At 47.7% G+C, this 15,205-nt stretch overlaps 1 protein-coding gene across 1 annotated transcript in view; it reads left to right on the top strand.

Annotated features, from left to right (window-relative positions):
- The window catches only part of Tcerg1l (transcription elongation regulator 1-like), a 188,759-nt gene that overhangs the window by 26,629 nt on the left and 146,925 nt on the right, over positions 1–15,205 (top strand). Inside the window, exon 4 of the mRNA NM_183289.3 lies at positions 9,224–9,424. Coding sequence (NP_899112.2) covers positions 9,224–9,424 — 201 coding nt within the window. The remainder of the gene's footprint in view (positions 1–9,223; positions 9,425–15,205) is intronic.

Below are 15,205 nucleotides of genomic sequence, written 5' to 3'. Positions count from 1 at the left end.
GTGTGTGTGTGTGTGTGTGTGCCTGTGTTTGCATGTGTGTGTATGTGTACAAGTGTGTGTGTGTGTGTTCATGTGTGTGCCTGTGTGTGCCTGTGTGGTGTGGTGACTTGGTGATTAGACATCTTGGTATCTATCCAGTGGGGAAGGTGGAGGTAGGATAGTTTGTAAAACCAGGAGCCTGTGGGCCTTTTGAACTCAGGCCTTCAGCTTTCTCCCTAATATTCTTAACAAAGCTATTACTTTTAGCTTTCAGCCTCTAGAAGGAGACCCATGTAAGATGGTCTTGATGCCCTGGGGGTGGGGTGGAATGTCAGGATTAGTCCTGGCTTTGGTCCTTCAGTACTGAACTGGGAAAGGCATTCCCTAGGCGCCCTACCACCACCCCCCCCCCCAACCACCTGAGCCTGCCAGGTGCCACCCAAGCTAACAACTCAGATGGGATTAAAGGGATGGCAGCCTGAGGCACTTCCATCTTTCCCGCCAGGGCTGAGTGGTGACAGCACTGGAGAGACTCTCACCCAGCTGATGCTTAGGTCCACCAGGAAAGCTGACAAAATCTGAGATATTTTGTGGACCTGATCCTGGGGCTAGACACTGTGAATGAGCCACCCGCACCCAGCTCCTCAGGATGCTGAGGCAGCAGGATCATGTAGGACCAGGTATTTGAAGCCAAGCAAGGAACATTGTCCAGTTGTGGATCTTTGTGTTAGTTCCTGTCTACTGCAAGAGGAAGCTTCTCTGATTGTGGCTGAGCAGGGCATGGTTCTAAGGGTATAGCAGAATGCCCTTAGGAGACATCTTATTGGTTTTTGTTTGTTTGTTTTTTGTTTTGTTTTGGTTTTTGGTTTTTTGAGACCGGGTTTCTCTGTGTAGCTCTGGCTGTCCTGGAACTCACGCTGTAGACCAGGCTGGCTTTGAACTCAGAAATCCTCCTGCCTCTGCCTCCGGAGTGCTGGGATTAAAGGTGTGCACCACCACGCCCGGCTTGACATTTTATTGTTAATATCCCTTTAGTAGGACAGTGGTATTTGGTTTTCCTTAGGGCCATGGCTTATCCAGTCAGACATTTTTGAGATCCATGTGGCCCTGAGGGATCCAGGGAGGAGACTGGAGGAGACTGAAAAGTGTGGCCAGAGAGCTGGAAGGAAGAGGGGACATAGCTAGGGACAAGTGTACGAAGTGAGGAGGCCCCAAGCATGTCGTCTGGTAGAAAGGGGAACGTCCAGGGGAGAGGGCAATAAGGGCTACGCATGAGTTAATCATCCCTCACCCAGTACCTGCTATATCCAAGCCTAGTGTGGCTATAGGGATGAAGGGTACAAAGGAATACCATGGACTGAATACGGCCAGCACCACGTGTTCAGGTACCCTGGGGAGGAACCCTCCCTTCACGACAAGGTTCCTTCACAGTTCTGGTACTGAGGCTGAGAAAGCAAACCCCAAGGCTTTGGCATCAGGTTCCCTGGAGTCGGGCAAATTGGTGCAAGAGTTTGGTCAAAGGGGTTCATCAAACTCAGCAGAGAAACCAACAGAACAGACTGAAGCCCAGAGCAGAAACTGTTCTCCACCACTTCCAGGGCCTCCAAGCCCCTGCCCAGCATGACATACATGGGAGCCCAGGCATGGTGTCCCGGTGGTGGCTCCCAGGAATGCAGTCTAGTGACATCATTGTCATAAGGAAAATATTCTTCCTAGGCTGAGGCTTCAAGGAAGGCAAACACGGGAGTAGCTCGTAGAGCTGCCATGGGAGGGTCAGGCCAGGACCTGGTCACCACCCCTGTCACTCTTTTCTGAAGCCTCCTAGCCTGCCACTGGTTGGCAGGGACTCTCTGCTTATACAGCTCTTGGCTAGGCCCTACAAGGAGAGACTGAAAGAAGCAGCAGCTTTGGAAGCCTGAGATGCTGCCTGGTGTCTGAAAGGAGCTGAGCGCTGACTAGATAGAGAGTGTAGTGGACCCTAGGAAGGGTGTGGTCTTTGTCCCCATCCACCCATCTGGCTTTGGGTACCTGTGTTTGTTTAGCTGGGCATTGCCATTCCAGGTCTCTTTGTCTTCTCCTTGTTCCAGATTCATGTCTAGGATGATTCCCAGTGTGTAAATTCCAGTGACGTGCTAGCAAAGGGCTTCTTCCACACATGTATGTTTTGAAAGGATACCCTACCTGGACAAGCTGTTAGTTGACAGTAGTCAACACTGAAGGGCATTCTATAGCCTTGGTGTCTCATAGGGGTGCAGACTGGGACAGCAGGACATCCCACACAGTCCTCTTGAGACTTCCCCATGTTTGGAGGATCAAGAAGACAGTCTCAGAAAATGAGAACACTAAGACTCAGTGAGCCAGTCAAGTCTTTAAGGTGACACATTTGAACCTCTAAGCCATGCAAGGTGGCTAAGGCCACTGAAGTCCAAAATGGCATCAACACCATCCTTGTGCCTCTCTGTGATGCTCCACTGATGGGAGTTTGCCTGAGAGTGTGGCCTCCCTCATTCTTGAAGGTCATTATCTGTGACTGGGACATAGAACCAGACCAGGAAAAGAAGTGGTGACCTAGGGTTGTCCTTCTTGCCAGTCATGGGTATTCTATGCAAATGACAATCTGAGCATCAGGGTCCTATGCTGCTCCCAGCCCTGGGAACATAGGTGGGATAAGTGCAGTGAGTCCTTGGAAAGCCAGCAAGCTCTCACTGGGCGTGTGAGATGAGCGTTGCCTATGGAGTTTAGCAGATGGTCCAGCGCAACTTGCAGGTTTACTTCCTTGGCACCTTCAGCACTTGTAACGAGACCAGGAATTAGATGTCTCTTTCAGAAAACAAGCAGAACAAACATCAAAACAAGCAAATATTGGCCGCATCATTAAGCCACAGTTCAAACACAAGGAGGCTGGGTTTGTATCAGCTCGTCTCATAGACCCATGAAACCTGTCGCTCCTCTTCCAGAAAACCATGGTTGAATCCTAATAGATCTTCTTATTCCTTGGATCACAGGAAACCAGTGCTCACACAGAATGGGAAGGAAGAGACTGTTTATGCCTTCCTCATTGCCCCTGTCGAGTCTCATGGTCTCTCCACTATGCCTCCCCCACCTCACCCAACACACACTAAACCTCCTCGAGAGCCTACCATCCTCATCACTCAACCCTTTCTGCAGAAATGAGTACCGGCCAGTAGCGCAGCGCTTGAAGGATTTCCACCAGAGCTGAAGCCATTTGCTAAGCAGACATCGCTAACGAATGGTTATTTCTTTGAATGTTTCACTCAGCGGAGAGGATGACAGCTGGTGCTCATCAGACTCTGCTCAGCAGAGGCTCTCACCGTTCTGCTGTTTACCCAACACTCCACAGCCTTGAGGCCTAAAGTTTGCCCCAATATGGGTGTCCTCCTTGACAGATGTGGCATGTCATAGTAGAGGACCTCTCTTCCATAAAAATTGGATGTTAATATTTCACATACTCTGTAGCTACTGCTATTCATGACCACTAACAGTAATATCTAAGGGTGGATGCTAGAGCCCTTTTGCCAGCATTCTCCATTTTAAAGCATAAGGAGACACTAGGGGCTGAGGGTTTGCTTGCAGTAGCACATGCTCAAAGATATGGGATGGTCCAGCCAGCTGGGGGACATCCTGGTTCTATGCTGTGCCAGCTCAGCTCATCAGCCTGATGTCTATGGCTTTGGAGCTCCTGCTTGGGCACTGTCTCAGATCTCACATACATTCTTCTTATTTTTATCTTGTCCCAAGAAAGAAAACTGTAGCCCAAATAGTTTCAGAGTTTGGAGGCAGGTTCCAAGAGGACAGTAACAACACATCAGTTGCCCTGTAGGGTATATGTAGAACCCACTGCCTGCCTTCACTTCTGAAGCCGGTGGTGTCTTAGTAAGCTGGGGCTGTTAGCAACCAGATGTCTCCTGTGTCCATGTCCCTGAAAAGTCTGGGCACTTCAGTCTCAGATGTGTTTTTTAGGGGAGGTACATCACAAAGCCCAGCTTTTCTCTGCCACGGCAAGGCACTTAGAGATCTCCTCTGCATGTCAGTCTGAGGACTGCCTTCAAAGAGAACATGCGAACAGCTCCTTTGTAGTTTGATAGCAAGGATAAGTGGGGTGACCTTGAAAACTCCAGCAACAGAGAGTGTTACCAGTGGTCAGGGTCTGGGCCAGATGTTTTGGCTTCTTTGCCAAATAACTGAAAATAATGCTCACACAGCTTTGCAAAAGTAGCAAGATGAATTTATGTGGAGAAAAAGGATAGTTAAAATATAGAAAGATGCACTGTTAAGATTGGCAGTGGATCACATGAGAAAGAATACTCAAGAGGTCTGGGTCTTGAGTCTAGGGTCCGTGTTATTGGTCTAAGGGGAAGGATGGGCTGGTTTCTAAGCGGAATTATCTACTTTGATTTATGGATTGAGTTATTTAATCATGTATGTACTACCCATGCCCCATTCCATAATGCAGCCGATGGCTAATAATCATAGCCATACCAATTATGCATATGCATAAGATGGTAGAAATGGGCCTCTCTTCAAGGTTACTAAAGGACAAAGTCTCACCTTACTACATATGCACTCAAAACCAGTTCAGGCCAGATTAGCCCTTCTTTATACCTGGATACATCGGGAATGCACTTGAATAGAAACTGTCTAAATTTGACTGTTACCAGGAGTGGGGAAACTTACACCTTTGTTCAAAGATGAGAACACATGTATCCTGTTGCGAGTGAGGGATGGAGGGGTTCTGAGGTTTCTAGGTGCTGTGTTTGGAGAGGGGTTGTATGTACAGAACATACAGTTGAAGGAAGGAGGCTACTAAGGGCATTGTTAAAAAGAGTGCAGCTGTCCAAGTGGGGGGGAGTCCCAGGATGCAAACTGTCTCCTATGCTCGAATGCCTCACAAGAACAAGGGTGGCAGCAGCTGAAGTTGAGCCTATACAGATGAGGCTCTTGCTTTCAAGGAAGCACCTAGTTAATTACTGGTTTGCTTAAAACATTGACTTTTATAAGTAATCCTTATGGGATGGCTTTGCTGGCTTATCTCTTCGCTGGCTTAGCAGGTTTTTCTGGCTGCACCTATCTTATCTTACTATTTATTTACTCCACTAAGGGATTTTCTAAAGTCCTTTGGGGAAAGGAAGTTCCTGTCATTATTTATCAGTTGACACAGGTAATTGAGCCCTTGCTTGCTTATACTCCAAACTCAGCCGAGAGGCAGATCTCATGGGGGTGCGGTTGGCGTCCGGGTTCTCTCGGCTCCACACATTTCCTGGCTGGTGTTCTCAAGCAGCAGGCACCCAGCAGCATTTATCTATTTGTATCCAGTGATGCCTCATGCCTTGCATCCATCATACCGTCTTTCAGTCCCATAGCTGTGTGCAGCTTGGCACAGAGATGCTCTGCTGTGATCCAGGGCTGGGAGATGAGATAGGAGGAGAAGCCAACAGCAGCTTCATCCTTTCTCCCACGCATTGTAAACTGTGGATCTCCCTGTCACAGAGCACCAGTATGTGTGTGTGGAGTCTGATTGTGAACTTGCTTAGATTGAAAACTATTGTGGGTGGTAATAAAGGATCTCCTGTTGCGGGGAGGGGGAATGTCTGAGAGGCCTTCTACAGGTGATTAGGTCGTAAAAGCTCAGATAGATGCATAGATGAATTTCTGGATGGGCTCACCGTGGGACCACATTACTGGTAAGTAGTGAATGGGGAAGGCAGAGTCTACTTGGAGGAGCTAGGGGCCCATGCCTGGCATGGCCTAGTTCTGTACAGTCTTCCTTCTGCCTCCTGTCAGTGCTGATGCAAACTACTTTACCACGCCCTCCCTGATGTGAATGGACCAAACCCTCTGGGGCTGTGGGCAAAAGATATTGCCCTCCATTATGGTGTTATGCCAGGAGCTGTCCATGCTGTTTGTTAACTTTCTGTTACCACTGGAACTTGACAGATATCATGAACACATTGGCAGGAGGTGCAATTTTGTAAGAAGCGAAATGAATTCAACATGCGTTTTGCTTTTTGTTTTTTGGTTTTTTTTTAAGTCTTTACAGTTTTTAAAGGGAAGATTAATGAGTCATAGTTATTTTGCTTTTAAGTTGACAGATGATTTTTGGCAACAGAAATCACGTGGTGATTAAAAACGTTTTCATATTTCTAGCTGCAAAATGCTTTCACCTGCGCTAACATCTGTTTCTTTTATAATGGTAACTTTCTCTTCCATTAGTCAAGGTCACTTTCATTTCAAAGAGTAGAGCAAGTTTATTTCAGAAACTTCACCGGGTGGCACATGGCTGAGATCGTGAGGTCTGACTCTGTCTTATAAAGTGGAGACACGATGGCATGGCCCCCTAAGTATGGCGTCCCTATGCTCTGCGAGGTTCCCGACTTATGGTGAGCCATCAGAACATTCAAACTGTCCTTGTTAGCTGACCTTACATTCCCAAAGTGCTGACAGTGTTTTGGCCCCCAGCACTGTTTTATGGTGGCTGGAATAAAATTTGTTGGCTCAGCTGTTTACACATGGCTACTTCTAACAGGGAGCACCTATGACCAGGGTGAGGATGCAAAATGGCACACAGATGCAGTACTCTGTTCTCTGTGTGTCCTGATTCATTGGCTACTGGAAGCTATGTGAGGATGAAGTTGTTGATTCTGTAACTCAATATGATAAAGGCAAAGACACAGGGGCTTAGTGACCCATTCCCATATCATTCAGACTTCCAGCAGAGAGAAGGGCACAGACCTCAATGAGGAACAGGACCCTTGCTCCATTTCACCAGTTGTCCACGGTGTGCTTCTATCGTGAAGGTCGTACATTCTTGATAGCACTGACTTCCACTGTGTGTATGGCAACACTGGTAGCCTATGACGCAGAGGGAAGAAAGGACAGGACCCAGAACACAGATGACACAGAGCATATGCAAGGTGGTGGGCAGCCAGGATGCTCACTTACTGGGTGGGGGATGTAATAGGAAGAAGACCTGGGGGTTTCCTTAAAAGCTGAGCACGGGCTGGAGCCTCCGTGCATTCCTTACCCCACATGGGCTGGAGAGGAGCCTCCGTGCATTCCTTACCCCACATGGGCTGGAGAGGAGCCTCCGTGCATTCCTTACCCTGCACGCGGAGGAACAGAGTTAGGATCCCTCCAATTCCTGTGAGGCTGGACGTGGAAACATGTGTCTGTCGTCACAGAACTCCTGCAGTGAGATGGGAGATGGAGGCAGGAGAAACTCTGGACTCTTCCGAGCCAGCAGTCTGGCATACACAATAGCAACCAAGAGACTAGGAGGAAGATGGGAAGATGATACCTGGGGCTGTCTTGCGTCCTCTACTTGTGTGCCCTGTCACATGCCTGCCTGTACGTGCACACATGACTGTGCACACATATCATACACAAGTGTATGGTCCCCAGTGCTACCCCCCCTGTGCCACGTGACCCATCAATCACCCTGTGTTGTTTACCCAAAGGAACTGAAAAGCATGCCCACGAGAAAGCCTTGTGTGCAGATGCTTATAGCAGCCTTGAGCATAATTGTCAAAACCTGGAAGCAGCCAAAACGCCCTTCAGCAGGCGAGGGGGGAAATTAACGGTGGTACTTCTTTATAATGAAATATTACTCCATGATAAAAAAGAAATGTGCTATTGAGTCATAAGAAAGATAGGAAGGGAACTGCAATGCAGCTCACTGAGTGGAGGCAAAGCCACTGAAAGGGCTGCACAACGAGGCCTGAAGTTGCATGATGCTCTGCAAAAGGCCAGACTTCGTTGCTCTGGGCTCAGTGGCTGAGTGTGTTGGTGTGTGTGTGTTGGGGTGGGGATGGGAGTTGGGGTGGGGTGGAACAGCTGCCTGTTGTTAAACTCTTGTATGTGATGCTATGTGGATACATCTTACACCTGTCACAATCCACAGGCTGTATAGCAGAAAAGAACCCGTGAAAGGGAAGCTGGCCTTTAGTTAACAGTGTGTCAGTCTGAGCTGATGGCTGTTGACATGCAGCCCCTGGGGACGGTGGTAATGACGAGGGAACTTCGAAGGGCTCTGGGGGAACACAGTAGCTCCTGCTTGGTTGCTCTGTAAGTGTAATTTTAAAAGATGGTCTGTGTCCCTCTTAGGGAATTTGTAAATGTGGAAAGACAGGGAGAGGAAATCAATTATGATTTTTTCCCCTCCTATGACTATTTTTTTTTTAAAAAAAATCTGATTTCACAATATTCAATACTTTCTCAGTCACCTTCAGATCTTTCTCTCCCTTGTGGTTGCCTCCCTTGAGGTTCACATTTGACACCCTGTCTTGAGTCTGTTCAGAACTCAGCCCTGTCCCCTGATTGTTCATATACAAAAGGCAGCCAGGGTGGGACCATGATAGGAAATCAGATCTTTCTCCCATCTGAGCCTCCCCAACATTCTATCTATCCCAGAACTTTAACACTTTCTGGTACTTCTTCCCAGGGCCCAGAATGCCTCATTCTCCTATTCCAAAATAACTGTGCCATGAGTCCTCATCTCAATAATGATCGTCCCTCAATAATGACCCACTCATTGATTCATCTCCTTTGATTTATACCTATCAACCTATATCATAAAACCAACTTTGGAGAAGTGTGCTCACTGTACGCTCCCTTTTGGAAAGTTCTCAGGAAAGCAAGCATTCCATTTGGTCATTGCTTAGCACCTTATTAGCTGCCAAAGATGATTGGTTGTAAGGCCATAAGGATAATGTTTAAGAGTGAGTTCACAGCCTGAATCATTTACAGTCAGTAGCTTTGGTATTGTCCCTGGGTTCTGTATTAGGATCATCTGGGAGAACCTGAGTGGGTTCTGGTTTCTCCGTTATATTGGCATAGGTCGTCAGCATCCTGACTCCCAGTGCTTTGGAGCTCCTGCCACCCTGGCCCACAATCACTTCTTTCTCCAGAGCCTCCCCACCTTGATTCTCTTAGTATCATCCTCAAGGTCACTTCAGATGACTCTCATCACACCTGTGTACCACAGTGCCTCTATTTCCCTTTATGGTGCTCATGTCCTGGCTTTTCCTTGGTGATTTCAGGTGTGTGCCACTCTGGGCATCACATGGTGAAGTGTATGTGTTGAAGGATAAGATTCTCTCTGGGGACAATGCCAACCAGTAGGGGATGTCATTGAAGGGGGCAGTGTCACCTTCATGAGCTTTGAGGATACTGTTACCTGAGATGGATGTGTGTGTTACATCTGCTGACCTTGGTCTCTCTCCCACAGGTGGTTGTCATGACAGTCTTAAGCCAATCAGCAGGGGTCCCACCATCACCATCACTGCTGCCACAGCTGCTGCTGCAGCTACTGCCATGGTCTCTGTAGACCCCGAGGAACTCCGGGGCCTGAGCCCCTCCATCATGCAGCCGTGCCACTTCCTGACATTGACCCCCATCAGAATCCCCTTCCGGACTGCCCCATTCTCAGGTAGGAACATTGTGCCACCAGGAAAGGTCATAATTGCTCCCAGAATTGAGATGAAAAAGCAGGGCCAGCTGGGCCGAGGGGCTCAATGTCTTGGTAACAGCCTCTGGACACATGCTGCGGGTTATTGGAGGCCAGATCCAGTGTGGGGGGCATTCAGTTGGGCTTGTATGGGGCTTGCTCAGTGTCAGACTATACAAATACACATGGACTCTGTGGAGCACGGCTTGACTGTGCCCATATGGCTTCTTGTATGTGCCTGTGTGAAGAGATAAGACCCCTTTACAGCTCATGTAGATACTTCAAGACCCTAAGATCTCAGCCATTTCCTTGTGTGACACATGTCACAGAGCTAGGGTGGCTCACCCAAGAAGAGCAACTGATGTTGCCAGTGATGCACCAGGTCCCACTGCTGAGCTGCACACCGATAGCCTTTGCCTTGCTTGGGATTTGAGATAGCTATGTGGGCCTATGGGAAGTCCTGCCCATCTGGCAGGGGGCAGGGGACAAGAGGCATGATGGCTCCTGAGCCATTGGTCCTCAGAGTACTGAGCCTTTTTGGAGAATCGGAGAGGATGATCTTGAGGTATCCCAGCATCCTGGAGTACTGAGTTTGAGAGGTGTGGGCTCTTGAGTCGTGGAATGGGTCCCAGACTGGCCACATTATCTGCTGTGTCCATGTGATGTGCATGCTGCTGTCTGTGTTGTATTTGTTGACTGGAATCAGGGTGCCCTGTGTCCTGTGCAATGCTGGTTTCTTCAAACGTGATAGCAGTGTCAACTTGGAATGCCAGAGAGTGAATCTTCCCTCCCCGAATCTTAGTTGCTTTTGAGAGTTGATCGTGTGCTGTGGTAGAGCTTGCATAGTAAGTCTGCAGGAGGCAGGTTGAGAATTCTGTATCAATAAACCCAAAGCCAGAAATTCTCAGCACTGATTTGAGGCCAGAGGTCAGAAAAATTCCACTTTAGAAAATTTTATTTATGCATACAACTGTTTAAAGCATTAGATAAAATAAACCCAAGCCTGTGGACATATTATAGAAAATGAATAAATTTGTGTTTATGTCTTATTGTGTATATGTTAATATTCTAAGACCTGGAAATATTCCAAAGACAATACAGTTCACACGCCAAGCACTTTGGATAAGGGATGTTTAACCATGTCATGACTTGCTAAACTCTCAACAACAGGAAACGTATCACTAGATGAGACACATGCATGCACATATGTGAACATGTAAGCATATGCATATATGCACACACATGAAAGAATATATGCACATTCTTTCACATGCATACAAGGCAAGGGTAAATTACCCATGTTCCAGGTTTATAGTGTGCCTTCAGTTATTGATCTTCTTTCTGGTGAATCTAACATGGTCTTTTTCAACTGGACCTTTGGCCTCTGTGTTCCTCTACCAGCCTCATAGACTAGCTGACCAGTAGCACACTTACTACCCAGAATGAAATCTGTATTTCATTCCAGTGTGCTAGTGAACCCTCATTTAGATGTGATGGGAACAAGCCCTTGGGCAATCTGTGTTTGAAGCCCACATTCCTGCTGTGTGAAGCTGTGGGCTAAAACCCCTCAATCCACTGATGCTTATGAAATTTTATCCTAAAACCATCCACTGTTATGTCTGCTGGCTTTCCTTTCCAGCTCTAGGGAAATTCAGTGGTCTCCAAGCCAGGGCTTCTCTGGGAGGTGTGGCCACCTGGTTGTGTCGGCCTGAGTCTCTTGTCTAAGGGGCACAGAAGGCCATTGAAGGGTTCTGGGTATAGTTCTTGTGAAAAAAAGCCATATCAAATGTCCTTTGAGCTTCTAAAACGAGCTGGAAGAATGCATAACTTGCCCATCACTCTCCTTACTTTTATGTAAACTTGACAGAAGCTCAAGTCATTTTGGAAGATGGAACCTCAACTGAGAAAATGTCCTCACCAGATTGGCCTGTGCACAAGCCTGTGGTGCATTTCTTTGATTCATGATTGGTATATAGGGGTCTCAGTTCACTGTGGGCAGTGCCACACATGGGCTGGTAGTACTGGGTGCTATAAGAAAGCAGCCTGGGCAAGCTATGGGGAGCAAGACTGGATGCAGCACCCCTTCATGGTTTCTGCGTCAGTTCCTGCCCTGACTCCTTCAATGATAGACTGTAATCTGGGAGCTGTAAGATGAAATAACCCTGAAATAACCCTTTTCCTCTCCAACTTACTTATTTTTGATATATTTGACAGCAATACACCCCTAACCAAGACTCCCATTGAGATATAGGCCTGTTTCTAAGCTACTTTCACGAGTCCATGAAATGAATGAAGTACAGGGACAGACTTTTCAGAGGAGCAGCTTGCCAGGAAATTCATGAAACCCCTGCAAATGATGAGCCAGGCTGGGATCAGGAGGAAGACAAAGCCCTAAATGGGTGCAGTATGGAGTGAGGTGGAGAAGACAGGCTTAGATGGACAGGGAAGGCAGGTCTGATGTATCATATTGCCCATGCAAGCGTTATCTGCAGTCTGTGGTCTTTGGTATATATCTGCAGTGAGCAAACTGTGCATGATGGAAGGGTAATTCCCATTTAAGATGATGAGTCTGCCTATTGCTTGATGTAAAAAGCCAGATGCCCCAGAGGCTTCATACAGTTTGGGTTAATGAGGCTCAACTGAGGACAGTTTTGCCTCTTGGGGATATCACACAACCACTGGAGACGGAATTTAATTATGTCAGCATGTGTGTAGGAGCTGGGTCCTGCAATCCTTATGACAGCCCCATGTCCTACCTCCATATAGAACCCCTGGTTTAAATTAGAATATCATTTAAGAAACTGTGAGACCTTGTACTGGGGCAACATGGATAAACTCTGCTGGGCAGGGAAGACAGTGGTGTGTGTGTGTGTGTGTGTGTGTGTGTGTGTGTGTGTGTGTTCCATTAGCACTGGAAGGAAATATCTCTGTGAAGAGTAGTGAGCCAGACAAGTTACACTAAGTCTGCAGCCCTGGTGTGTGTGGAGTTCTAAATCTACACTGAAAGAGCCAGGGGCCAGCTCCTAGCTCAGTTATAATGAGGCTGTCTCCTTTGATGTGTAATGTGCACAGCCAAAGCCTGTGGCTGCTCTCCACAGGCCAGACACCTGTGGAACTTGTCCCTCTTCTGAACTGAATGTCTTTCCTGTACTCCTCAGTGAAGTCTAGGATATGGATGTGGATCTGTGGACTCAGTGACATCCCTGATCCAGCATCCTGTTGGGTCCTTGTTGGGTCCATGTTGGGTTGAGAAGAGCTGCTCTGGCCATCTGTGGAATCTAAATGCTATTGGTTGCTCACCTGTCCCTCAATCCCACTTGGGGCAGAGGGCAGTTTGGAGTAGGAGCAGGCTCATTTGGTGAATTGTCTATTCAGCTGACAGTGCAGGCTGGTGGCTGGAGGAGCCACCAGGAAAGGAGAACAGAGCAGGGACCTTCCTGCCACCAGCAAACAGATTTTAGCTCACTTTTCACGGTTCCTCAGGGTTTCAGATTATAAAAGAAACATGCAGGGGAACAGAGGTCTTGGGCATCATACCCATGTGTCAGTGGCAAGACAGTCTGGGTGTTGAGGGTAAGAAGAGAGACAGAGGATGTGGAGTAGAACAGGCATGCCTTTCTGGTGTTGCCTGGCCTGCAGTCACTGGACCAAGTTCTGCTCAGCCCTTTGCTAAGAAAAGCGAGCCGGGTACCTGATGCCCTCCCCATCAGATGAAGTGTCTGAAATGACTTTTCTCCAAAGAATGATAGAGTTCACTTTTAAAGTGAGACCCACCCCTTCCAAGGCTCTCAAGTGAGGAAGGTGATATGGGAGCACGGAGACACTGTCTCCAGTATCGCCAATTACGATCAGATACAAATATTAGAAAGTACCATCTGCCGCAGAGACCATTTGCCACCTGTTCTCTCTCTTCCAGAACTATTTATTGGTTTAAATTTAGCATGCTGCCTTGCCACAGAACAGCTGGGCAGTGACGATTTTCTTTGTCTCCCAGTGACTTGCCAGCTAAGCCACATACCAAGTCCAAGAACTCCCAGGGCATCAGGGTCGCCCATGGCCTTTCAAGTGATGGCAGCTCTCTCATTAGGGAAGTCCACAGCTGCCAGGCTACTTCTGACTACGGAGAGCCAGCCGCTTGGGGTAAAGTTGGCCCCACTTTTATTTTATTATTATTTTTAACTACATGGATTATTCCTTCCTCTACTATAATAAAAAGTGTCATAATACATATTATGGTTTTAGAGATTTCCAGAGACAAAAATTTATAGACCCTGTAGCAATATAATTACTGATACTCCCAAGTGCCTGGCACCTGGAGGTCGCCCTGCCTAGAGGGGATCATGATTGAATGTAAACAAGCAAGCAGAAGGCTCCCAGTATTTATTTAGTCTCTGATAGGGAGCTCTATAAGAATGCCCTGAGCCTGCATTCCTACACATTCTGCTGTGGGGGAGGGGCAGAACTTCCTCTGTGGGGAATCCTGCTGCTGGGATCTCAAAGTGAGGACTGCATGCACACTTGGAGTCTTCCACACCACATTGCCACCTTTCACCAGCACCCCAGAACCTCCCATCCCCACCACCTTCTCCATGAATTTATACACTTTGGGGCTATATTTGCCATCTCTACCATGATATCCTATCCACTCTGTCTTTGAAGAGGAAATTGGAAAAATATCCTCACCCCAAAGGACTTTAGTGCTGAAGACATCTGCTGCCTCTCTTAAAGGGGGCTGGCAAGACACGGCCATTGATCTCTCTCTCCCCACCTGGCCCCTTCCATTCCAGAAGTAATGAACCCTCCACAGTCATTTCCTCTGCAGCTTGTGCAATGCCTTCTCCTCTTGCAGATGTGTCAGCCCTGGCCAGGCTGCATGCTACCTTGTGGGGCTCTGCTGAATTGAACAGAAACAAGCCACATTTATACATTCTTCTGTGACTGTTTTTGTATGTGGTCTTTAGTGTGTCCCTAAATCTCATGCTAGCAGATCACCTCTTTACACAGGTTGCAGAGATGCCTTATGCTTGGGGGGACATTGGGGACACTTTCAGAAATGCCACAGAACACCGCACCTTCCTTTTGAGAAACGCTTTCTTTCCTTCTTTGTTTCTGACCCCACTCTGCTGGTGCCCCTCCCAAGGGCCTTTGCCAGGTCCCTAGAAATGACCCATCCACCTTCAATATTCCCATGGCCTCATTCTGGAAGTAACTCTCAACCTGATGTCCTGTGTTTCCATAGGCTCCTGAGTTTTTCATAATAGATCTCAATATGCTATGTATTATACAGAAGGCAGAGCCCCTTTCCTTCCTTAGTCTTCTAGTTAGTAAACTGATTGCAGGGTGCCTCAGAGCAGTAAATATACCTCCATATGCCAAGCAGCTGACTCAATAGCTTAGGCTGGACCCCTACCCCAATCTTAGAGTACTCTGTCTGTGGCCATCTTGGGATGTTGTCCCTCTTGTACTCTTCTTACCCCAAGCACAGCAAGCCCCTGGCTGCCTCAGGACCATCGCACAGGCCACGTCTGTTGTGAGTGCTCGTCTGTCACCCTCTTAGTGCCACATATGGCTGGTTGACAGTGGTGGTCAGAGAGGTGGCCTGAAAACCTCGTTCCACAGTGCATTCTGGGATAACTGCCTTCTCTTTCTTGTACGCTGACTTTGCAACAATTATCATGGCCAGGAATGGTCTTAGGTGTTGACATTTGCTTAGTTTTCTCCCCCTCTCCTCCCTTCCCCGTCCCCAGAATGTCAGGTTCACAT

This window comes from Mus musculus, chromosome 7 (assembly GCF_000001635.26).
Source record: "Mus musculus strain C57BL/6J chromosome 7, GRCm38.p6 C57BL/6J".
Classification (NCBI taxonomy): Eukaryota; Metazoa; Chordata; class Mammalia; order Rodentia; family Muridae; genus Mus; species Mus musculus.
This window is presented reverse-complemented; position numbering and strand designations above follow the sequence as displayed.